We start from the raw sequence: 24,959 nt of genomic DNA on the forward strand, positions 1-24,959 counted from the left end.
ATCTGCTATGTTTTTTCAAGTATTGGGCTAAGCACCGGACATGCATTTGATTACAAAACGATGTGTCAAATGCTGTGCAAGAGATGCTACCGAGGTACAAAGGAGGGACAATTAACCCAATCCAGAGAGGAGAGGGGTCCTCGAGTAGGTGATGCTTGAACTAAGTCTTTAAAAACCAGAGCTAGGCAAGTTTGAGGAGAAAAATGGCTTGTTAAGGCAGAAGAACAGGCACACCCAAAGCAAGAAAATAGACCCCACGGACACAGTTACTGAACTAGAAATACCTGGATTAGACTAATGTTCTAGCTTAAAAGCAACATGCAAAACTGAAACAAACTCTCAAACCAATTGGCGGTTTTTCACTAAATAATTTGCTCCAAAGCATTTTGTAAAGTAAAAACTTTGTGTTTAGTCCTATTTCGTTCCTTAATTAGTGACTCTGATGTGATTGTAACACATTAATGTTTTACTGTTAGCAAAATATAAGAATTTTAACTTCTATGTGTATATGGACTTCCAGGATTCCGTGATTAAGAATACTCTTCTTGTGAATCAACCAACCAGAGCATTTCCCGTTCAGAACGTTTGGAATGTGTACCGTTATACACACTGAAAACTGAAATAGGAAAACTACAAAATAACATTATAACTAAAAACATTATTACATGATCAATCTCATTCTCGTGAAGCAACCAGAGGACAGAGACAAATTCCCTGTTAAGTTATGTATTTGTCTCTGTGCCTAAATTCACTAGTGGGTTGTGTTTTCATGAGTTTAGTACAAGTGGCATAGTTACAATATTGATGTGTGTAACTTGTGTTCCATCTAACAAAGAATTGTAGTGTTTTCCTGAAGTCACCCTGCAAGGGATCATGCAGGTGATTAGTTAAATAAATAACCTGAGTACATTGGCAAAAAATAGTAATAAAATAAAGAATAGTTTGTCAAAACTGAATGAAAGTTAAATATGATCAGCAACGGGTTTGATGCATATCTTGTGAAAATGGTATTTGGGACATCTTACAGTCTTCCTTAAAATCCTCAAAAATTCCAGAAAACCATGTTAAGATTTCTGTTCAAGTTCCATGAAAACCTTTCTGTTTTTTGTATTATTAGAAATAATCACAAGGGCACCTGGGTGGCTCAGGCAGTTAAGCATCTGACTCTTGATTCCAGTTCATCATGATCTCACGGTTTGTGAGTTTGAGCCCTGTGCTGCTTGGGATCCTCTCTCTCCCCTCTCTCTTTCTGCCTCTCCACTGCTCATGGTCTTTCTCTCTCTCTCAAAATAACTTAAAAAAAATAAACAATCACATATGGTTTGTTCATTGCTTGCCTACTCTCAGTAACCTTCTCATCTCAACATTATCATCAAACAAGTCATATCAACCAACACAACTCCCTGGCCAATATGTCCTTTTATACTTTGAGTAAAAAAGATACCACAATAGTTTCAGTGGCCACTACAGGTGCCCTATGTCTCTCCATTTCTGTTATCAAAGTAGATTATGTGGCTGAAGTCTCCTATGGCCATTCTGGATATAATACAGTAGAAAAATAATATAATTTTTAAAAAACTTTCCACCATACTGTATTTTATATTTCCATAAAACTGAGGAATTTATCTGCATAAAAATTTTAAGTTAGGGCAAGAGGGAGGGAGGAGGTATTTAAACACCCTTATTTAAAAATCTTTTACCTGTGTGAAACAAAAATATCCACTGAAAATATTTAACATTATAGTTTACTTCTTTCCATTTCAAATTCCTGCCTTCTTGGCAGCTACTTACACTTATGTAGATCAATAACCCAAAACTACCTTTAGAATATTCTCACACTATGTGATCATAAAATGTGATCACATTTTCTGTGGAAGAGCCTAAACCATTGTTAGTAGGAGTTCACAGGAAAGAGTAAATGCATGTAATAGCTGTAAGAATGCAAGTAGACCTCTCCCTTCACCCCACCTGTTTTTAGTGTATTGTCACAGCCTATTATACCTTATGAATTTCTGTGTACATTGTACACAGTTTACACTGTCGGATTCCATTTATATAAAGTACTAAGATAAAACTCTGCTGTAAGAACAGTGACCTTAAATGTTGAGAAACATATTTAGAGATTACTTTTAACTATCTAGTTGCATTTCTGGATATTAAGGACACTATTCTAACAAGATAGACAATACTAAAAAAAATTGCCAGAGATAGAGAAATAAGTTCTGTGATGATTGTTCTCAATGAAGACAAGCAAAATGACATGTAAATGGTTACTAATCCACTGTTCAGGGTTAGTTAGCATGGTTCTATAAACTGATGTATCTGAAAATAACTGATTCACCTCAGTTATCAATGTGAGTTAAGGGATCCTATGTATCCAAAGATACAATTTGAAACAGCTAAAACCTGTCACCAAATTTTCCTAAGACAGCAGATGGTGAATTGTAAGGCAGTAGAAAGAATCTGATTTGTAATTTATTAGATACAGCATGTAGAAGTGTAAACACACTGGTTAACAAACTAAGGCAAGGATACAATGAAACATGCATTATGCACATTTGTAATATCCAGCTAATTATAGGGAGATTTTTGAGGTATTTCTCTCGGCCCTCCTTAATATACAGAGGAGCCAGGTCCTTATGGAAGTGAAAGTATGAAGAAGAAAGTAAAAAGATCCTCAAGAAAAGAGGAAGAACGGGAAGAAGTTTCTCTTTTGTTTCTAGGTCTCTAGAAACAATTAGTGCAATAGACTGAGCCAAAGGATTCTATTTCCTTTTGGTCCGTTTTTTTCATGGACATGTTACACACTGACACTTATTTCAAAATTCCTGCCTCTCCCTTTGGATCTTGAGTATCTTCAGGAGTCTGGACAGATTCTGGGCAAACTCAAATGAATTCAAGATTACAGTCGGTCCTCCCAACTGCCTCTCAGATTTCGCCCTTTTTCTTCACGTGATTTCCTTTTCGTCTATACCCCCAGACTTCACCACAATTTGGTGGGCCAAGGCCTTTTGTCTCAGTACCCTATCCAAGACTACTGTAACTAAAATTACTCTTTCCCACCAATTCCACTTTCCATCAAAACATCCTGTCTTTCAAAGAAGCTAATCTTAGGTAAGTAAGGAGAAAAGTTTTATTATTAAACATATTCATTAAATGTATCCTTCATTATTGGCACCTTAAAAGAGGACCCTAGTTAACCCCAACCAGTCTCAATTTTATATAACTATGGGCAAAAACACAAAATGGAGAATTGGTTTTCAAAATAATTTAAGGGTGGGTCTGGGGATGGCATAGTCTCTTTAATGCCTTAGATGAAAAACAAGTTTATTATTTTCTTCCTTCCTATCCCTTTCCTTTCCCTTTCCTTTCCATATACATGCATTGCTGCTGTAGTTCAGTAGAATATAAAATAGATTTTAATAGGTGCTTCTTCCATGTAAAGAAAAAAATTACTGAAAATTTTAGTATTAAAGAATTTTAATTATGGGGGTGTCTGAGTGGTTCGGTCAGTTAAGCATCCAACTTTGGCTCAGGTCATGATCTCACGGTCTGTGAATTCAACCTGGAGCCTGCTTGGGATTCTGTGTCTCCCTTTCTCTCTGCCCCTCCCCCACTCGTGTTCTGTCTCTCTCTTTCTCAAAAATAAACATTGAAAAAAGAATTTTAATTACATTATCTTAAATTATACAATAACTAGTTTAATGTTTGCATACAGCTAAACAGACAAGTGTATACATATTTTTACATAGCTTCAAGGACAGTAATGTACACTGCTCACTATTTCACTTTCACCTAGCACGATTTCACAACCTTCATAAATATTATTTTAGTGCTTGTATCATATTCTGTCACAAAATGGTATGATATACATAACTTATTAAATTACTACTCTAATATTTGATTTGAATTATATCCAAATTTGTTTTGTATTATAACTAATGCTTCAGTGAACTTCATGATTGTGTCCTCTGCTTTTATACTGGATGACTCTGCTTAGCATAAACATGTGGGCACTGAATATGTATAGTGTTATAACTCTGGCTATAGGTAGCTATCCAGTGTTCTAAAAAGATAGATCACATCCTTGCTCTTTGTAGGAATCTTACTGTCCATGAAACTGCCAGTTTCGATGTAACCATGACAGAACTGTATTTTATCATCTGATTTAAAAATACTTTGCTACTTTGAGAGCTATCAACTGGCATCTTAAGATAGGTTTTACTGTATGCCTTTAGATGGAGAATAATCATGTTCTAATTGTTAACTTTGATGTTTCTTCCATTGTGTGACTGGTGTATTAATTTTCTTTGTTTTTATTTTATGAGATCTCTCTTACTTTTTAGATATTTGAATAACTATTTTATACAGAATCTTTACTCTTTCACAGGAATATCAGAACTCCAGAAATGGTTTTCTAACTCACTTTCCTTCCTAGAATTAGCTGTAGACAGGGAAGACAGTGAAAGTACAGCACTAGTTTTGATCTATACAACAGAACATGATCCTTAGAGTATCAAATCACTTTCATTAGGATTCTACATGTCTTACCTCATAAAAAGCCACAGATCAGTTTTTAAACAATGAGATTTGCGTATTGACTGTGTTGAGAAAAGAAATGTTTTTATAGTAACCTGCCAAATGATACGTTAAAGACTAAGTCTGAATTCATTATCCCCACACAAACTTTCTAAGTGATTCTTGCAACCTGGATTATTTAGAGGGATCTGCTCAATTATCGCCAATAGTACTGAGGAATAATACTACCTAATGTAGTAGAAGAATTTAGATTAACAGTATATTTCTATCATAATAACTGACTGGCAGTACTTAGAGGCAACTCTAAGGGCCCCCCAAACACACACACCCTTCATAGATATACAGACTCACCAGAGGAAGCTCTCATCATTAATATTTTTGCATTTATAAACTTGTCATATAAGACATTTTTCACATTCAAAATTATACCTTCTTTCCTTATACTCTTTCCCTCTGTCCTAGTGCTTTCTCCATTTGTAAAAATAACAGGGTTATTTGTGTAAGCTTACGTATTGAAAATTTCTAAATACTGAAAACCAAAATGAGAGGGAAAAATACCTGTTTATCATGTGACATGAAATCGTCTGTTTCCATAGTCCTGGTGTTATACAACTTTCCTGATAAATGCACCGAGTATCTGCAGTGGCGATGCAATCCACAAGCTTGACAGCAACAATTTTCAGGATTCTTCAAATGGATACTTACATTAGAATAATTTTCTACCCGCTCCTGAAAACAATGAAAAAATGTAATGAAGCTTTACAAGACTGGAAAAAACAACAAAATAAAACATAAAAAGAACCTAACCAAATTAAAACCAATATTAGGAATCACAGTAAGTGGTTAGGATGTAAGAGCAAAACACACTGATATTTCTTATTTTTATGCAGAATATGGGGTATTTGACAAGATATTTTTAAATAAAAAAATAACATAATTTAGGCTATTAAATGAAAAGAAACCAGACTAGGAAAAAAAATTAGTTTCATATCCTTCCCATTTGTGCGTTACTATTAAGTAGTATTCTTCGCAGATACTAATTTACTTTTCTCCTCTCATCTCTAGTTAGGTATGAGGTATTATAGTTAAAAATAGAAAAGACTGAGCAGCAAAAATTCAGGATACTACAATAAAAAGATGAATTCATTTAGGTTAGTTGAAAATTGAGAAAAACCAGATCACAGTCTCCATTGTGTAAATTATAGCATATTTCCCACAAAATATTCCAGAAATAATTTAATTTCTTGTTTTTTTAATGTTTATTTATTTTTGAGAGAGAGAAAGAGAGAGACAGACAGACAGACAGAGCATGAGCAGGGGAGGAGCAGAGTGTGAGGGAGACACAGAATCTGAAGCAGGCTCCAGGCTCTGTCAGCAGAGAGTCCAACAAGGGGCTCAAACCCACGAACTGTGAGATCATGACCTGAGCTGAAGTCGGACGCGTAACCGACTGAGCCACCCAGGTATCCCCGGAAATACTTTAATCCTCCTAATGGCTACTTACTAAATAAAGTACTATGAAAATAAACAAGTTGGTCATAAAACTGCTAGGTGGCCAGTATTGATATAGACAGCCTAATAGCTGAATTAGCAATGAGTTAACAAACTGAGGAAATATTTGGCATTTGTAAACTTGTGGTTGCATATTTTTGCCCACACTCTATGCCTGTGCTAGATACTGCTGTTATCATTAGTAGTGTAGATTAGGTTTTACCATAATGTTTGAACTACATACAGTGAACATATTAGCAGGTTACTAACCTATATTTGTATTCTCTACCAGCTTGAGAGTAAATATCCAGTATAGTAATAGTTTCCTTTCTAACACTGTATGATTCACAACAACATTGAATTTTCTTTACTTTTAATATTTCTCATATTTCATGGCCCTTTGTGTGACATGTGTCACTTACAGGCTGACATTCTGAGGGAACAGGTGGCTAGCCACCTCCCCTTCTTGCTTCTCTGGTCCTTATGGAAGCATATTTGAGATGAAAGCTCTAGCAGCTTGGCTCTGTGAGTGACTACAATATGTAGGAACACTCCTGCTGGTTTACACGGGACATATAACTGAAAAATAAACTTTTCTGGGGTAAGCTATAAAGATTTTCATTGCTGGTATGTCCTATTATTTATTTTTTGCAGCATAACTTAGCTAATTTTGACCAAGACCATACTGAATCATCTATGTCTCTACATTTTTAAGTTAATATTTTCTTATATCTTAGAGTTATTATTTCAACATTGGGTTATCCGAATTCAGCATAACATACCACAGTATAGTAAAGCATAATATAGCATAGTGGTATGGGCTCTCAAGTCAGAGAAATATTAGAAAGCTATGATTTCTAGGTTTGAACACTGGCCTAGCTAATAACTAGCTCTATAGCCTTGTGTTACTCAATTTTTCTGAGTCACGGTTTTCTCTTCTTTAAAATGGAGGAAATAATAGTGCCTTCCTCATGGGGTTGCTCTGAAGATCAAATAAGATACTTTACACTGCATGCAAATTACTTGGCCAAGTTAAATGATCAATAAATATATGCTATTTTTCTATTAAAGAAAACAATATTTATACCATGTTCTAAGAACTATGCTATGTATTTTACCTTCCAAGTAAGTAAATATTCCTTTTACTTTTTAAAGTAGGTAAATGTTTTCTGTATCTGAGGAAAAGACTAGAGTTTAGAGAGATTAAAAACTCACCCAAAGTAAAAAATATATATATGGTGTCCCTAAACTCAGTCATTCTCCAAACTGAAGTCTTCTCTTTCTGTAATCCCATAACTGTCCCTTAATAAACCATCTGTGGCTAATTTATCAGGTAATTCAAGATTGAACAGGCCTTGGATGAAGTCAAATCTCCTAACATAAATGAGATAGAGTAGCTAATGATTTAAGTTCTAAAAGGACTGTTAGGAACTTGGATCTCTGTTATCTTCCATTTTCCTAATAATTGGAAGATAGAATGTAAGAAGTAGGGAGATTAAAAAAAAAGTAAAAATCATGTAAGATAGCCTCTACTATTAGAGATCATAAAATAGAAATCTATGGGATAACATGAAATGCAATAAATCTTATACATTAAAAGGATGCTCCCCCTAAATTGGTAGAATTACAAAATCTTAAGGTGGAGAAGGATTTCAAAGGCAACCTAGGCCATTGTTTCCCAAATTATGTTAAGGAAATCAATTCTTCTAGCAGGTGATAGAAGTAGGTGATAAAAGGTAGCTCATGAAAAGGAGCCTCATAGTAAAACACAAATTTGGAAAGTATTACATTCTACATCACCCTCTTGAAGATTTATAGTATAAATCTACACATTAATTCTCCTTGAAAAGTCCTCCAGTTAAATTTAACTCTTTCTCTTAACAATGGAACTCTCTTTTCTGAAGAGAGAATTAACATCCTATGAGATAACCTCCTCATTTCAATAGATGGGCTAAGACCTGAGATGTTCTAAAATTATTCATCATTTAGAACTACTTAATTACTGGATACATATAATAAGTGTTACGATAATTAAAACAATAGTAGCCTTTAGATGGGCTAAGACCTGAGATGTTCTAAAATTATTCATCATTTAGAACTACTTAATTAGTGGATACATATAATAAGTGTTACAATAATTAAAACAATAGTAGCTTTTAGAAGAGGTGATAAACTGATTATTCAACAAAAAATGCCAGTAATTTAGAAGATTATTCATTCTGACTGGATATTTAAGTCCCGATAGGCCTCCCACTCCCATACCCCCAACCAGAGATTCAAAAACAAATAAAAAACTATATACCTTATATAGCTCTTTCCAACGACTTCTAGAAGCTAAACTCTCTAGACGAGGCTGAACAAAGCGGTTATCCAAATAATGAAGAGATGTCAACATATCTTGTGCATATGATTTTTGTCTGGTGCCATCTGTTCAAGGGAACAACAGTAACAACAACAAAAAATAATCACTTAGCCCTTAGGAAATATCTATCATCTATCTATCTATCTATCTATCTATCTATCTATCTATCTATCTAATTTTTAAGCCCCCCCACACCAATGAATTATCCAGCTTCAACTTCCAATAGTACCAAGGTCGAGAAATGTTATTAGGAAATATTTAAATAACTGAATACTTAAGGATTTCGTCCCACAGTTTTAGAAGGTATTTTAAATTTAAAAAAGATTAATGAAGAAAAAAACCACAATTCCATCAGAATGTTAGGGAAAGAAAAGAACCACAGAGGCCTTCTAATTATTCCTTGACTACATCAGACTTACTCTTTTTTTATCTTAATCCCAGTAAAATTAACATACAATGTTTTATTAGTTTCAGATGTACATCATAGTGATTCAACAATGCTATACGTTACTTAGTGCTTACCATGATAAATGTACTCTTAATCCTCATTGCCTATTTTATCCATCCCCCACCCACCTCTGCTCTGATAACCACCAGTTTGTTCTCTATAGTTAAGAGAGTTTTTCGTTTGTCCCTTTTTTCTTTGTTCATTTGTTTTGTTTCTTAAATCCTACATATAAGTGAGAGCATATGGTCTTTGTCTTTCTCTAGCTGACTTATTTCACTTATCATTATACCCTCTAGATCCAACCATGTTGTTGCAAATGGCAAGATCTCATTCTTTTTTATGGCTATGTAATATTCCATTGGCTATATATATCACTTCTTTATCCATTCATCTATCACATCAAACTCACTTTACCTAAGGATCTTTGCACTGGGTGTTCTCTCAGCTAGATCTATTCATTATTTCCCCTTGAATTCATTCAGGTTTCTGCTTAAAAGTCACCTCTTGGGGTGCCTGGGTGGCTCAGTTGTTAAGCATCTGACTTCTGCTCAGGTCATGATCTCAATGGTTTGTGAGGTTGAGGAACACATCAGGTGAACTTGAGCCCTGCTTTGAGTGAGCCCCACTTCTCTCTCCCCCCCCCCCCCATCTCTCTCTGTCCCTCTGCCCTTCCTGGGATTCTCTCTCTCTGCCCCTGGCTCACTTGCACCCTATCTCTCTCTCTCTCTCTCAAAAAAAAAAAAAAAGTCACTTCTTGAGAGACCTTCTTTGACCAATCTAATAGATACTTTCCTTTCCTTTATCACTTGATCTCCTTAACTTACTTAATTTTTTCTCAAGAACTAATCCCTAGTTGAAATTATGTTATATATTTGTTTACTCATTCATTGTCTGTCTCTCTCATTAGAGCAACATGAGGGCAGGAATCTTATATGTCATAGTCATTGCCATATCCCCAGCGCTCAAATAAATGTCTGCCCCTTAGGCACTCTATAAGTATTTGTTCAATAAACTGTGAATGAAATCTCACTTTGGCAATTAGGTAGATATTCAAAACAACATATTATAGTCTTTATTAACTGCCAGATTATGTGCTAGATGCAAGAGATAAGTGTATATCTAAGGCATGGTTCTTCCTGTACTCTTAGAAGGGAGAAAGGCAAAAATACATTTTCAATACAGTAAGTATACCCACATCAGTACCACCAGGGTAGCACAAATGAGGGAGTGAAAATGATTTTACACTCACCTGGAAAATCTAGGGTGGAAAGGGATTATATTTTAAGAGAGAACAGTATGAGCAAAGGCACAAAGCATAAAACAGTATATAACTTCTGGCGAAATTCAAGTTTAGAGAGGCTGAGACAACACATGGGTATTGAACTACTCTACTGTTTTGAGTCTATGCCTTATATCCTCACAGTTACTGTGAACTCTCTAAAGTCAGAGGAACATCACATATTTCTTTTCCACTTTCCACATATCACAAATAGACAGTAGCAAGTTTTTGAAGTGAATGGGCTTCTGGTGTAGTTAAGTTGATCCTAGGGAATAATTGGAGGGCCTTTAGAATAGGGTCTCTTGGTTTTGCTTAAATGTATATATATATGTTATATTATATTATATTATATTATATTATATTATATTATATTAATTATACTGGTAGGGTTTTAGAAATTGGAAAAAGAAAAAAAGATACTAATTGTCCCACTCATATTAACTTACCATACAATGTTCCCAGAAAAGATTCATCTAAAGCATTGATCAGAAGAGCCTTCACAACTCTTTCAAAGTGAGTATAGTGGTCACTAAAAGAATCTGAAATTAATTTTAAATACATATTAGAACATAACAGATGAAACAATTCCCTGAATAAAATAGTTTCCTTTCTCTAAGAAATTAATACTATAAATAGGAGAAATCACTTAGTCATCCTAATTTTATAGCTGCCTCGGTGACTTTTCTAGTCACTGAGCAAACCTCCATTTTCCAGATTTACTGGCTTCTAATCCAAAATTTCAAGTTGTTATTTAAATTAATCTTCACTTGGGGCGCCTGGGTGGCTCAGTCAGTTAAGCGTCATGATCTCACGGTCCGTGAGTTCGAGCCCCGCGTCGGGCTCTGTGCTGACAGCTCAGAGCCTGGAGCCTGTTTCAGATTCTGTGTCTCCCTCTCTCTCTGACCCTCCCCTGTTCATGCTCTGTCTCTCTCTGTCTCAAAAATAAATGAACGTTAAAAAAAATTAAAAAAAAATAAATAAAATAATCTTCACTTTCCAAACTTATTAAGAGAAAACTGTTCAGAAAATATTAAGAGATATGTTGTGAAAAATGCCCCAAATCATCCCCTGTGCACCTAAGTTTAATTATTAACTTAATAATTAGAGTGAGAGAGCAAAAGAGAAAACTTCTACAGGTAGATTGTTCAATATGTACCTGCAACTCCTGACTTTCCTTCTTTCTAAAACATGTTACATATGAAATTGTTCAGGAAATTATTACCCTAGCCAGAACTCCAATGGCTATAAAAACTCGATTTCCTTTTCTCTGTCCCAGATTTAGGATTTTCCACATCAATTTAGAAAAGTTCTCTCTTCTCTTTCTCCTACCAAATATATAAGCCTATCTTCCCACTAACCCAATGTGCTCCATGGAATCATCTATTGTGATGGGCCAGGCTACAAGAGAAGGTCCCTGTATTTCCCAATACTTTAGGGTCCAGGTTTACTATGGCTGTAGAAATATTCTCTATCAAAGATAACCCCTTCCATGACCCAAATGGTCATCACAGAACATTTGCCATGGGCACCTATAAAGAATATTAGGGTATTTTAGGAAAAGTGGAAGATGCCTGATTATAAATTTAAGCAAAATAAGACCTATATTAGCATTCATGACTGAATTTTGACGTGCTTTCTGTTGAAATGAAATGAAAATAAGATTTAACATGGAGAAACTTTTAGCTTGTATTTTAGCTACTAAAACAGCTGTATAACCTTTTTTCTGGACTTCAGGAAAAATTTTTAGTATGCATTCTTTTTTTTTTTTTTAATTTTTTTTTTTAACATTTATTTACTTTTGAGACAGAGAGAGACAGAGCATGAACGGGGGAGGATCACAGAGGGGGAGACACAGAATCTGAAACAGGCTCCAGGCTCTGAGCTGTCAGCACAGAGCCCGACGTGGGGCTCGAACTCATGGACCGTGAGATCATGACCTGAGCCGAAGTTGGCCGCCTAACCGACTGACCCACCCAGGCGCCCCAGTATGCATTCTTTTTTAAGAAAACATGTTATGGGCGTCTGGGTGGCTCAGTCGGTCAAGCATCTGACTTTGACTCAGGTTATGATCTCACGGTTCTTGAGTTCGAGTCCCTCATTCGACTCTGTGCTGACAGCTCAGAGCCTGGAGCCTGCTTCGGATTCCTGTCTCCCTCTCCCTCTGCCCTTTCCCACTTGCGCTCTGTCTCTCTCTCTCTCTCTCTCTCTCAAAAATAAATAAACATTAAAAAAATTTTTAAAAGGAAAACATGTTATTATGATACTAAAGTGGTCAAAATAAAGCAGTGATAAAATTAAACGACTATAGCAGATAATTTACACAAGGGCATGTAGACTTTAGAGGGCCTATGATCAATTATAAATTACAAAAGAACTGATCACAACCATTTATGAATTTTTTAAAAAAATCAGAAGATAATTGGAAAATGAAATAATACTTTAATAGCATTCAATTTTGTCTAGACTTTCATCAAACTCTGGATATAATATAGTGTTGGTACATAATTTAATTTGTGAGTGTTAAAATGCATTTAAACTCTATCTAGTATTTCCCAAACTCTATTAAAGGAAAAATGTTCTAGGTATATTAACAGACATGTTGAGGAAAGAAACATCAAATTCATCCCCTGTGCTCCCAAGTTGAGCTATCAAATTGAAATAGAATTTTTTACCCCACTGAATTTATTAGTCTCCGAATGTACTAATGCCTAACATTACTCATTTGCTGTAGAGTTTGGGAACTGCTGTTTTATTTTAAAGAACCTGATGGCATTTCTTCAGAATTGGGAGTAAAAAGAAAGGACAGAGGATCAGAGTCATCTCGAGAGTTTTGCCTCACCACAAAATCTGTGTTCTACCAATTGACATCAGTATCTCCTTGAAAAGAGTCAGGAAGGCCTCAATTTCCTTGTGTTTGAGTGAATGGATGGGTGGTGGAGGAATTATGCTCCTGGCATCTCAGATTGGAAAAAAAAAAAGATTTTATTGGGCAAATAAATGGCAGGCACTGTTTTATACACTTACATGCTTTGCTTTACTTCTCAATACAAGTCTATGAGGTACTATCAATACCCTTGGCTTATTTTTAAAAGTTAAGGAAATAAATGCAAAGAGGATGAAAAATTTCCCTAAAATCACACAGCTAGTGAGGGTTGAAAACAGCACTGGAACCCAAGCAGTCTGACTCCAGATTTCATGCGACTATCCCCTAGGTAGATGTTCTGCGTGGTAGTCGGGTTTGATAATATTATGTTCAGAACACGGAATTTAGACTTGGATGGGAAATTGGAGGAAATAACTCAAATCTCTCATTTAAAAATTTTAAAAATGACACAATTATGAAATAATGTACCCAAGGTCACAAAACTAGATAGAGGAAGAATCAGGATTAGAGTTCAGACCTCCTCCAGAGTTTTTTTTTTTTTTTTTTTTCCAGTGCTTTAATCGCTATATTGGATGAGCTTCTGTGGAATATCCGAGGAATATCATTTAAAATTTTCTTCTATGACTATTAAAAAACTGCAAAAGGATACAGGAGAAAATCAACAGTATTTGTGTCTATGCATAACTTGATTTTTCCAAGGTAGTTTAATCTTGGGATAATTTCCCCATACTCAATCGTAGGATACGCTGCTCATCCTGTTGATTTTCCATGCATCTTTTATCATGTTTTAGTTTCGCATATATGCCAAGATTTTGTACCAGCACCGTGTACCTTTCTTAATGACCTGTCACTGCCATGCCAGTACTATACTGTTTTACTTACTGGAATTTTTTGATAAATTTTTATATCTGGTGGGGGAAGTCCTTCTAATTTTCTGTTTGTTGTCTAATTTTATTTATTCCCATATATTTTCCCCAAGTGAACTTCAGCACTGTTTTGCAAAGTTAAATCAAAAAGTTAATTTCCGAAGAAATAATTTCTTGTTCTATTTATTGCTTTCCAGAAACATGGTGTGTCTCTCCTTTCATTCATGTTTCCTTTGCTATTTCAATGTAAGGTTTATTCTTGTACCTATAAAGTCATGCTTTTCTTCCTAAGACTAGGCCTAGGAACTTTATTTTAATTGCTACTATAAATGGAATTGTCCCTTATTAGATCTTTTAAATAATTATTGACAGCATGTAAGAAAATACTGAATTTTACATATTCATTGTGAATCTGGTCATCTTTCTGAGGTCTTTTGCAAATTCCCAAAAGATTCTCTTAGATATTTGTGGAAAGTGAGCTTCCTGACACATCAGAGTGCTTGATAGAGGGAGATACTGTTCAGGAATTCCTGGGCAGTAACTCTGCTTTCTCCCCCAACGCTGAGAAGGATGTGGTCTTGCTAGTGCTAAGTTTATTTCAAGAACCAAGAGAATGTTTATAAATATTCTCTTAGGTAGAAGCACAGAGATTGTTGGTGTACTTTCTTCTGAAATAGAAGTATAAGCCTACTGTAAGAAAGCAGAGGCAGAGCAAGAAATTGAGTTCTCTTTCTACCCTAACATGTCCCCCTCAACAGGCAAAAAAGAACACAAGAAAACTATGGAAATATATGCTGCATCTACTCCTGCTCTCAATGTATTCATATCCTTTCTCTTAACTTTTATATCCCTGGCTAAATAAGTCAGAAACTTACAGCTTGTATGCATGTATATATAAAATCACATTATGTTCAAGTAATGTCTTTTCCATTTCAAAAGTTGTATTTCTTTTACTTTGTCTTATTACATTGTTCACAACATCTAGAACAAAGTAGGACATTTTTGTTCTTTGACAGTATCTCTAGCGCTTCATTATAAATATATATTCTCTTAATGTAAAATATTCTTTGTTTTGTAAAGGACATATGCTCATATTACTATTTTTGAGACTTATTTTCTTGTTTTTAAACTAGATATGGGCACTGAATTTCATGAGATGCTTTTTAGAATCTTTTAAAATTAAGCCATTATTTTTTCTCTTTTGACATATTAATGGAATCTGGAACCAATTAATATATTAAACCATTTTTATGGTCCTAAAAAGGATGGCTAGATAACTTTTCTTCATTCTTGTAATCAGAAAAGTTGTTTCCTTCAAATGTCTATTTGCAAATCTATTTTATCAATTTATTAGGATGTGAGCCTCCTTAATTTGCATAAATGGGCATGTCCAGCAACTCAACTGTATTTTCTCCCATCACACCTTTCAGTTCACATTTCCATATGTCCTTCCATCCAGAAACATGCTATATCTCTTAGCACTTCAAATCTTTTACATATCCCACTAAAGCTATAGAATTTTCTTCCTTTAGGTTTCCATTTATTCTGCATTTCCACCCCCCCCCTTGAAATTTGTGAAATAGGATCATTTCTATTCGTTTATGTATTATCTTCTCCCTCAGAACTGTTTTCATTTTCTCTATTCCAAAAGAACTTCTTGGATTTAACCTATATATCATTGATGATATTTTCTGTACTGTTAATTCAGTTTTTTTACATCTTTCAATATAGATTTTACTTCTGACTTTACATTTTTAATTCTCTGGCAACTTATCTTAGCCCTATTTCATCTCAAATTGTTCTCTTTTTATGAGTCTATTTGTTTTTCACAGATTGCAAAGCAATGCTTGATACAATTTTCTTCTGAAACATTTTTCAGAGACATTTTCTTCCTCCAAGTCTTTATAGGGCAACGTTGCTTTTCCCTTGTGCCACAATATGATTTCAATGGTACTTTTTACTTATTGTACAAAAGAAGGAAAGTTCTAGGATTTAATATTTAATGTAAATGCCTACAAGACTGTTCTCGGGCACACACTGCATTATGTTGATAGAATTATTCTCTTTAATAGCTACATGGAGACTAAGTTAATGTTCATTTCTAATCTAATTTCCAGTATTCTAGCAAGTATTTATCCAGCAAGACAGTAGATGACTAGACTGAGATGTACTCTTCTGTCTATACTTTGTTTTCTGTCACTCTGAATATGTGATAGAACTGGAAAAATAATATAATCGTCAGTATCCACAAATCTGAAGATTATTCCTCTCTTTCTGTGGATAACATTCTTAGTGTGTGAACATTGTAGGTCTGGAATGCAATGGACCATTGCTGGTCAATCTCTCTACTTTTTGTAATATCTCTTCTGGGAGCTGCAGTCTCAAAATAAATTTAGAGAAATACAGGGATTTCTGAGAAGGAAAAAAAGACCATGATTGTCTTCAATGGCTTCAACCATGTAGCAGGAAAGGGCACTATTTTGAGGTGTTACAGATGCATCTCTCAGAGCCAAATGGCACATGAGGAAGTGACAAAATGTCTTCCTCTAGATAGAACTGTTCTCTTCAAAAATGTACAATTGCATAGGCCACTGATTGTGATTCTCACCTGAGTACTGAATTTGGAATTAGAAAATGTTTCTCCCAAATAGTGATTGTATGTTGACTATGAGGAGTGGTCAGTGTTCTTATAGAGGTTGGGGGGAGAATTAATTTGGGAATACTAGCCTAATTACAGCCTGAGGCCATAGAGTAGTGTTGATCATTCATCATATAGGTTATTACCCTAATGAGAAAATATATTTTTAAAGTGTAAGAATCAACCTACAGCAACTCTAGAACATAATCCCTTGACAAGTTGAAAACTGCCTGTTTAATTTTGTTATATTCATAAATGGTATAAACATTGATAAGTATTAAAAACAAGTCATAATTTATCACTCTAAAGTATATGGGTTTTTTTTCTCTGATGTTTTAAGAAATTATATTTCTCTGTCTTGAAGTATAGACCCAGGAGCCTTGAGTCAATATATTTATCTTAATCATCCATCCATTGAATTAACAATAAGTTCCTACAATATAACATCAACTTTAAAGGGAATGAAAAATGCAAAGAGAAGTGAAGTGGATTAGCCATTGAGGTTATTTTTTGGAGTGGGAATGCCTACTTGGGTCCCTTTATTTTTACTTTTTTTTTTTTTTTAGCACAAAATTCACTCTTTTTGGTGTACAATTCTATGATGCATAAAGTTGTATAACCACCACAACAACCAAAATAAATAAACAAAAATTAAGTTCTACACCACCCCAAAACTCCGTAATGTTACCAGTCAATAATTTAGTTTTATACATATTGATTGAGTTGGAGGTATCTGAAAGACACTGGTGAAAATGTTCAATAAGAAGATGAAAAATGTGCCTTAGGCTTTGGAGAAATCCGTGCTGGAAATAGAAGTTTAGGAATTTTTGCTGGTATACTAGGCAAAAGTTATGGGAGAGAGACTGCCTGAAACACAAACAAGGGAATTTGAGGATGACCTTTAGAAACATCAATATTTACGTGGCAAGTGGAAAAAGAGGAAAGCGATATTATAAAGGGAAGACAAGACCACAGAGGCTAAAAAGAAAACTTTCTGAAAGGGAGGGTGGTCAATTGATGGTGGCAAAGCACATAACAATACCAAGTTAGCATAAGAACTGGAAAATATTTTGGCACCTAGGAAGTAATCACTAAATTTATTTATTTTTTTTTCAACGTTTATTTATTTTTGGGACAGAGAGAGACAGAGCATGAACGGGGGAGGGGCAGAGAGAGAGGGAGACACAGTTCGGAAACAGGCTCCAGGCTCTGAGCCATCAGCCCAGAGCCCGACACGGGGCTCGAACTCACGGACCGCGAGATCGTGACCTGGATGAAGTCGGACGCTTAACCGACTGCGCCACCCAGGCGCCCCAGTAATCACTAAATTTAATGAGAGCAATTTCACTGGATGGGGCGTAGAGTTAATGGGAAACTTGACAAAGGATAAAATTTAGAATAGTAGTTAATGAAACATATCAATTCAAGGGAGGAAAGGCATGAATATGGTTACAAGTTGAGAAAAGACAACTTGTAATGATAAAGGCAGAAGTTACCATTAAGAACATACAAGATAAAATGTATTGCATAAAAAATAAGATTCATCTCTCTGAGTTGGAGATACTTAGTAGTAAAAGCAAACACAGAGCTCCTTGACATTTACCCAAGTGAGTTGAAAACTTACATTCATAGAAAAATCTGCACACGAATATTTATAGCAGCTTTATTCATAATTGCCAAAACTTGGAAGCAACCAACATGTCCTTCAGGAGGTGAATAGATAAACAAATTGTGGTACATCCATACAATGGAATATTATTCAGTGATAAAAAGAAATAATCTATCATGCCACATTAAGACATGGAGGAAACTTAAATGCATATTATTATGTGAATAAATTCAATCTGAAAAGGCTACATGCTGTGTATTCCAACAATAAAACATTCTAGCAAAGGCAAAACTATGGAAGCATTAAAAGGATCAGTGGTTGCCAGGGGTTCAGGGGAGGGTGGGAGAAATGAATAGGTAGGGCACAGGAGATTTTGAGGAGAGCGCAACTATTCTGTATGATATTGTAATAATGGATACCTGTTGCATCATTATATATTTGTCAAAACCCATGGAATGTACAACACAGAGAGTGAGCCCTGAGATAAACTATGAAGTACAGTTAATAATAGCGTATCAATATTAGCTCATCAATTTTACCACGTGTACCAAACTAATCCAAGATGTTAATTATAGGAAATCTGTGTGTGAGAGGGGTTAGATAGGAACTCTCTGTAGTTTCTACTCTTCAGTAAATCTAAAATTGTCCCTTAAAAAAACAAACACAGAGATGTAGGATTGAGAAGGATGTTAAAAATGGTTCCCCCATGCTGGATTTTGATTTTGATTAATTAGCAGGAGTAGGTATGAATGGGTATCACTGAGCAAATGTTCTATCACATTCTAGATATTATAACCCAGAATGATGGGGTATCTCCTAATTGAGTTTCCCTAAACTTTCAGTGTCCAAGTGGCAAGTGACCAAGTGACTATTGACGTAAGGAAAATAGTCATTGACTTTCAAAATATAGATGCCTCTCACTGGCATCTCTATCACTGATAAATGTCTTGAAATTTTATTCATACCTCAATCTACTATTTTATTATAAATCATGAGATTGGTATTGAACCACATTACATGTAATTTTAGTAAATATGCCCATTTAAAAAAAATCAGAAAGAATGCACTCTTGAAGAAAAAAATAAAAATGTATTCACTCAACAGCCTGTTTCTACCAGAGTTGTAAAACACCTTAAAAACAATCTTCAAATTTATGCACAATTATAGGGATTAGAAAAATGCACATTTAAAGACACCCTGAATTGTCAGGATCCTATTATTTATGGTTTAATTAACTGTATGAAAAGAATCCTAATTTCCAATCTCTGATAAGTTTCACTGATACTTCAATAGGCCTGATAAAACCAATGGTTCTCAAAGTATGGTAGACACCTGGAAGTCCCCAAGTCCATTCAAGGAGATCTATGAGGTCAAAACAGTAACACTAAGATAAGCATGCTGTTTTTATCATGTTGACCTTTTCACTGATGTGTACAAAAGGAACTACGGGTAAAGCAGTTATGGCTCCCTAACATGAATGATGGCAGTAGAAGCAAACCACAAATAACCACTGTAGGATTGATTCATTGCTATACACTCAGTAAGAAGCTACGTTTACTTAAGAATGTCCTTGATGAAGTAGTAAAAACTATGAATTTTATTAAGTCTCAAATATACATCTTTTGAGTATTCAATGGGGTGAAATGGGAAGTAGGCATAGGGCACCTATGCTGCATTCCACACAGCAGATGATTGAAAAACTGAACTGGGAGCTGAGAAACCCTCATTTATCATGAAACACCATGTTTACTTGAGAAAGCAACTGACAGAGGTGCCTGGCTGGCTCAGTCAGTAGAGCATGCAATTCTTGATCTGAGGGTTGTGAGTTCAAGCCCCACGTTGCGCCGAGAGTTTACATAAAAAAAAAAAAAGAAAAAAAAAAGAAGAAGAAACAGAAAGAAAGGAACAAAGGAAGGAAGAAAAGAAGAAAATGAATGAACTGACAAACAATATTCAGGCAGTTGTTAAGTATTTTCTCAAAAATGAGCAAAGGAAATCTGTAATTTCAAGAACTAACAGTATTTACTACCAAAGGTTTAAGAAACAGATTTTTATAGAAGTTAGAATTTTAGAAAACTTGTATCTGCTATTACTGTGAACTTGACAGCTTCCCCATACCTAAAAAAATTTCTGATGAGATTGGTGGTAATATTAACAAACGTGATTTCAAAAATATTGTATAATGAAATGTGTCAACATTTGGAAGATCTACGTAACGCAGTGAATCAGTATTTTCCAAATGACTAATGCATGATGTTACAAAATCACATATGGGTAAAAGATCCATTCAAACTGCAAGACAGACTAATGGACTGCAATGTAAGTGAGTACTAAAAGTTCATTTATATGGTTTCAGATTCCATATTGCAACTAACCTTTAAGAAACAATCACTCGTTTAATTGTGTAGTGACAAATAAGAATATCCACATTATTTTTAAAATACTTTTAAAATCTTTCTCCCTTTTCCAGCTACCTATCTGTGTGAAGCAAAACTGTTTTCATCTACTTCAATCAAAACATCAAAATGCACTGAATGCACAAGCAGGTATAGGAACCCAGCTGCCTTCTATTAAGCTAGATATTAAATACATTTATTAAAATGTAAAACAATGCCATTCTTATTTTTTTGAAAATAGTTATTTTTAATAAAAAGGTTATTTATGTTGGGGTGCCTGGGTGGCTCAGTTCATTAAGGGTCTGACTTCAGCTCATGTCATGTTCTTGTGTTCATGGGTTCAAGCCCTGCATTGGGCTCTGTACTGACAGCTCAGAGCCTGGAGCCTGCTTCTGATTCTGTGTCTCCTTCCCTCTCGGCCCCTCCCTGCTTTCACTTTGTCTCTCTCTCTCAAAAATAAAATAAAATAAAATGTTACTTATGTTAACATGTAACAAACTTATTGTTAAAGCCTATTAATTACTAAATATATTTTAAATATCTCTTTTGTATTTCTACAATGGTAAATGTTGATAACTATAACCCACAGAAACAAAAGCTGTTCAGGATCCTTAATAAGTTTTAAGAGTGTATTGGGTTCCTGAAACTACTAGAATAAACTGTTATCAGTGACAAAGTTACCTAAAAATAAAACCATAGTTCCTAGTCAATGACTTAGAACATGATAGTAAGAGGCTAATTTGATACTTGATATAATACTACAATTAGAGCAAGTCATAAAACAATTTCTTGATATTTAACTTACAAAGAGAATTCTGTTTTACTAATTTCAGTTGTGATGTAGTCAATTTTTCTCCTCGCTGGCTTTTATTCTCTTCATCACCCTCCTCATCTTGAACTACAAAGTCATCAATAATATAATCATCTCCATCTTCATCATATTCATAATCATCTTCTTCCTCCTCCTCATCACTGCTTGGGCAGGATTCCTTTTCAGAGTCCTAATTAAATTAGAACATACCTTTCAGTAAATTTGTACTTTTAAATTGTCAGTATGGATATAAAATTAAAAGATTAAATCTTAAACCAATGACCCATGGAAATTAATTTCATATTTTAAGGTTAAAAAAATCTTGTCATGTTAAATGTCGAACTTTCGAATTAGTAAGAAGGTAATATACCTCGGTAAATGATGTAAAATGTTTAAAATGGACATTAAGATTATAAGTAGAAGCTGAAAAGAGGAAAGACCATATTAAACAGTCTTTCAATTTTAAAACAGAATGATGAACTGAGGCTCACGATCAATCAAACATGTTCAAGGATACTTGATTAAAAAGAATAAATTCAAGAATTGAGAAATAGAACAGACTCAGTACTTTTTTTTATAAAAATTAAATACTTTGAAAAAAAGATTTAAAAACAGTAACAAAACCAATAGAATATAACACACCTCAAAATCTCTACTACTATTGCGTCTCTGACGAGATCTTTGTTTTGAGAGTTCTTTGAGTTTCTGGAATTGTTCTCGCTTTCTTGCAGCTAAAGTTTTTTCAGGTGTTTTTGGCTCCATCTCTACTGAAGAACATTCATCTTCAACCACTCTACGTGGACGTTTAACACCTACTTTTCGAACTAGGATATCACTGCTGTCACTCTCATCACTGTCGTACATAACAGAGGAGATCCTTTTTCTCTTCCCTCGCTTGATGTGTTCTTCTTCTAAATCCTCCTCTATTATCTGTCCAGTGTGTTTGTTGAGATCGTCATCCTCTTGACTGGAATGCTTTTCATGATCTGGTGAGTCAGTACTTCTAGGTTTGTTTTTGTTATTTTCTTCTTCATATGTTGAACTGTTGCCAGTGTTCATGAGATGCTCACAGTTACTACTACCTTCACTTTCAACTTCAATTAATCTAAGTTTTCTTTCATTTTCAGGCTTTTTATTACTATCGAACCCCTTGTTACTATCAAGTTCTTCATCGCTGTCAAGCTCTTCATCACTGTCAAGGTCTTCATCACTATTAAGGTCTTCATCACTATCAAATAACTGTGAAATACTACTTCTTTTAGTCCGCCTCCAATCAACTCGAGATTTCTGCTCATGCTCTTGAGTTTTAGAATTTTTCCTTGTTTCGTGTCTTCTAACATGTACCATTTTCACTTAAGCTTCTACAAAATAAAGTTATTAGGAATATAATATAATGATAACCAGATCACAACAATGAATGCATTTATGGTAAACTATATTTATTTGGTGTTATAAAATGGTTCACAGCAGTATAAATCACATAAAATATCTGAGTGAAGATGGTAGAACAGTTATTCAACAAATAATTTATTGAACAGCCAAGAAAAAACTGTAATGAACATCAATTGTGAATTATATCTTGCGTTGAAAGGGATGCACAGAAAAACCGTGGTCCTGTTCTCCAGAAGATTATCATCCATGGGTAGAACATACAAAGATATAATAAGAAAAATGCAAGGTGTTCATTTGGTCCAAATGACAGATAAAAATAACGGCAATAAAATTATAAATATGCAGGAAGAACAGTATAGCAAATGCTTCACTGAAGATTTAATTGCACAGATATGATCTGATAGACTTCTGAAGGACTGGTTATATTTCAACAAAAAGAATGACAGAAAAAGGGATTTCAGGCAGGTAAAAATGGTAAGGTCAAAACTCTGGCACTGAGAGAGAACATGGTATGTTAAGTAAGTGCAACTGAAAGGGTGTGAAGAAAGGCTTTATGCTGGAAAAAAGAGAGACAATTATAGAAAAACAGGGTGGGGTTACCAGAGTCATTCATCCTTAGGCAAAGGATTCTAAACAGAAATGACATGAATTATAACATAAAGGGTCAAAAATTTATAGGAAGAAAGTTATAAAGTACTAGCTGACAAAAGATAGCAGTGCAAAACTAAGAGATCACCTATCTACTAAGACAGCAGCTTCTATATACTTTAGTAAAATGGCAATGGCTTTAAACCACTCAAAGTTAAAGACAGAATATAATCCAATAAAAAACATTAACGATCCAAAATTGGGTGAAAAAATAAAGTTTCATGGTGAAGCAGGGCATGATATTGGGAAGAAAATAAATACTGTAAGTTTCTGATTCAGAAAAGGGTGAACCCCACTAAAATTGCCACAAGTATATAATAAAGGAACAATTAGAGATAAGTAATGTAACTAGAAAAAGTTAACACATATGAACTTTTGTAGTTGCTAAGGAAAATAGACATATGATCACACTGTAATGAAACTGACCTCATAATACATGTATAAGAACTTCAGTACTCTATTGAGTGCTATCTCCTTCAAAGAAATCACCTTATGTGGCTAATTATTCCAATATTTACACTATGGCATAAAATATTCTTGGAGATTTCTATAAAACTTAGTATCAGAAAATATATAAAAATATGAAAAGAACCACGCTCCATTTTTTTATCCCAAACAGTGGTTTAAATACCCATTTTGTTCATTTGTCTCAGTTATAAGGGACTATTAGCAGCTTCCAAAAATGAAATCCAACTTCAAAACTTGAACATTAATTACCATTACAGATATATTTTTTAAATATGCTATAACTTTGAAGGTAAATCCAAAAACAGAATGCCAAAATATTTTGAGCAACGGCAGTATCACTGAATCAAGTTTATACCTTTCCAAGATGATTCCTTTTTTGGACAGGCAGGGGTATAAGTGGTAGAAATACCACTCATTTGACTGTACAAATTGTTATGTTTAAAGGCAACGTGACAGGGGTGCCTGGGTGGCGCAGTCAGTTAAGCGTCCGACTTCAGCCAGGTCACGATCTCGCGGTCCGTGAGTTCGAGCCCCGCGTCAGGCTCTGGGTTGATGGCTCAGAGCCTGGAGCCTGTTTCCGATTCTGTGTCTCCCTCTCTCTCTGCCCCTCCCCCGTTCATGCTCTGTCTCTCTCTGTTGCAAAAATAAATAAAAACGTTGAAAAAAATTTAAAAAAAAAATTTAAAGGCAACATGACAGTTTCTAAAATGGTCATATCTCATATAAAATCAGCATAGTGGTTTCTAAGATCATACAGCAGAAATTTATAGTGTAGGCTGAAATGTGACTTTTTTTTAATGTTTATTTTTGAGAGAGACAGAGACAGAATGCGAGTGGGTTAGGGGCAGAGAGAGAGGGAGACACAGAATCCGAAGCAGGCTCCAGGCTCCAAGATGTCAGCACAGAGCCCAACGCGGGGCTTGAACTCAGGAGCTGTGAGATCATGACCTGAGCCGAAGTTGGATGCTCAACCGACTGAGCCACCCAGGCGCCCCGAAAATGTGATCTTATGACAGTAACCACTACAAGATAGATCGAGCATTGTAACAGCAATCTAACAAATTTTAGTCAACAGACAAAATATTCTGTTAGTTGAAATTACACTTGGATTGCAAATTACAGAAGGCT

General features: G+C 34.8%; 1 protein-coding gene across 6 annotated transcripts in view; it reads right to left on the reverse strand.

Annotated features, from left to right (window-relative positions):
- The window catches only part of CCDC82 (coiled-coil domain containing 82), a 34,829-nt gene that overhangs the window by 6,679 nt on the left and 3,191 nt on the right, over positions 1-24,959 (reverse strand). For all 6 annotated transcript variants that reach the window (XM_040489694.1, XM_040489691.1, XM_040489690.1 and 3 more), the window contains exons 2-6: positions 21,966-22,684; positions 21,318-21,513; positions 10,566-10,658; positions 8,333-8,457; positions 5,098-5,268 (exon numbers count right to left, since the gene is read on the reverse strand). In XM_040489694.1, the coding sequence (XP_040345628.1) occupies positions 5,098-5,268; positions 8,333-8,457; positions 10,566-10,658; positions 21,318-21,513; positions 21,966-22,670 (1,290 nt within the window). In that variant the 5' untranslated portion in view covers positions 22,671-22,684. The remainder of the gene's footprint in view (positions 1-5,097; positions 5,269-8,332; positions 8,458-10,565; positions 10,659-21,317; positions 21,514-21,965; positions 22,685-24,959) is intronic.

The sequence above is a fragment of the Herpailurus yagouaroundi genome, unplaced genomic scaffold (genome assembly GCF_014898765.1).
Source record: "Herpailurus yagouaroundi ecotype Mexico unplaced genomic scaffold, PumYag 180, whole genome shotgun sequence".
NCBI lineage: Eukaryota > Metazoa > Chordata > Mammalia > Carnivora > Felidae > Herpailurus > Herpailurus yagouaroundi.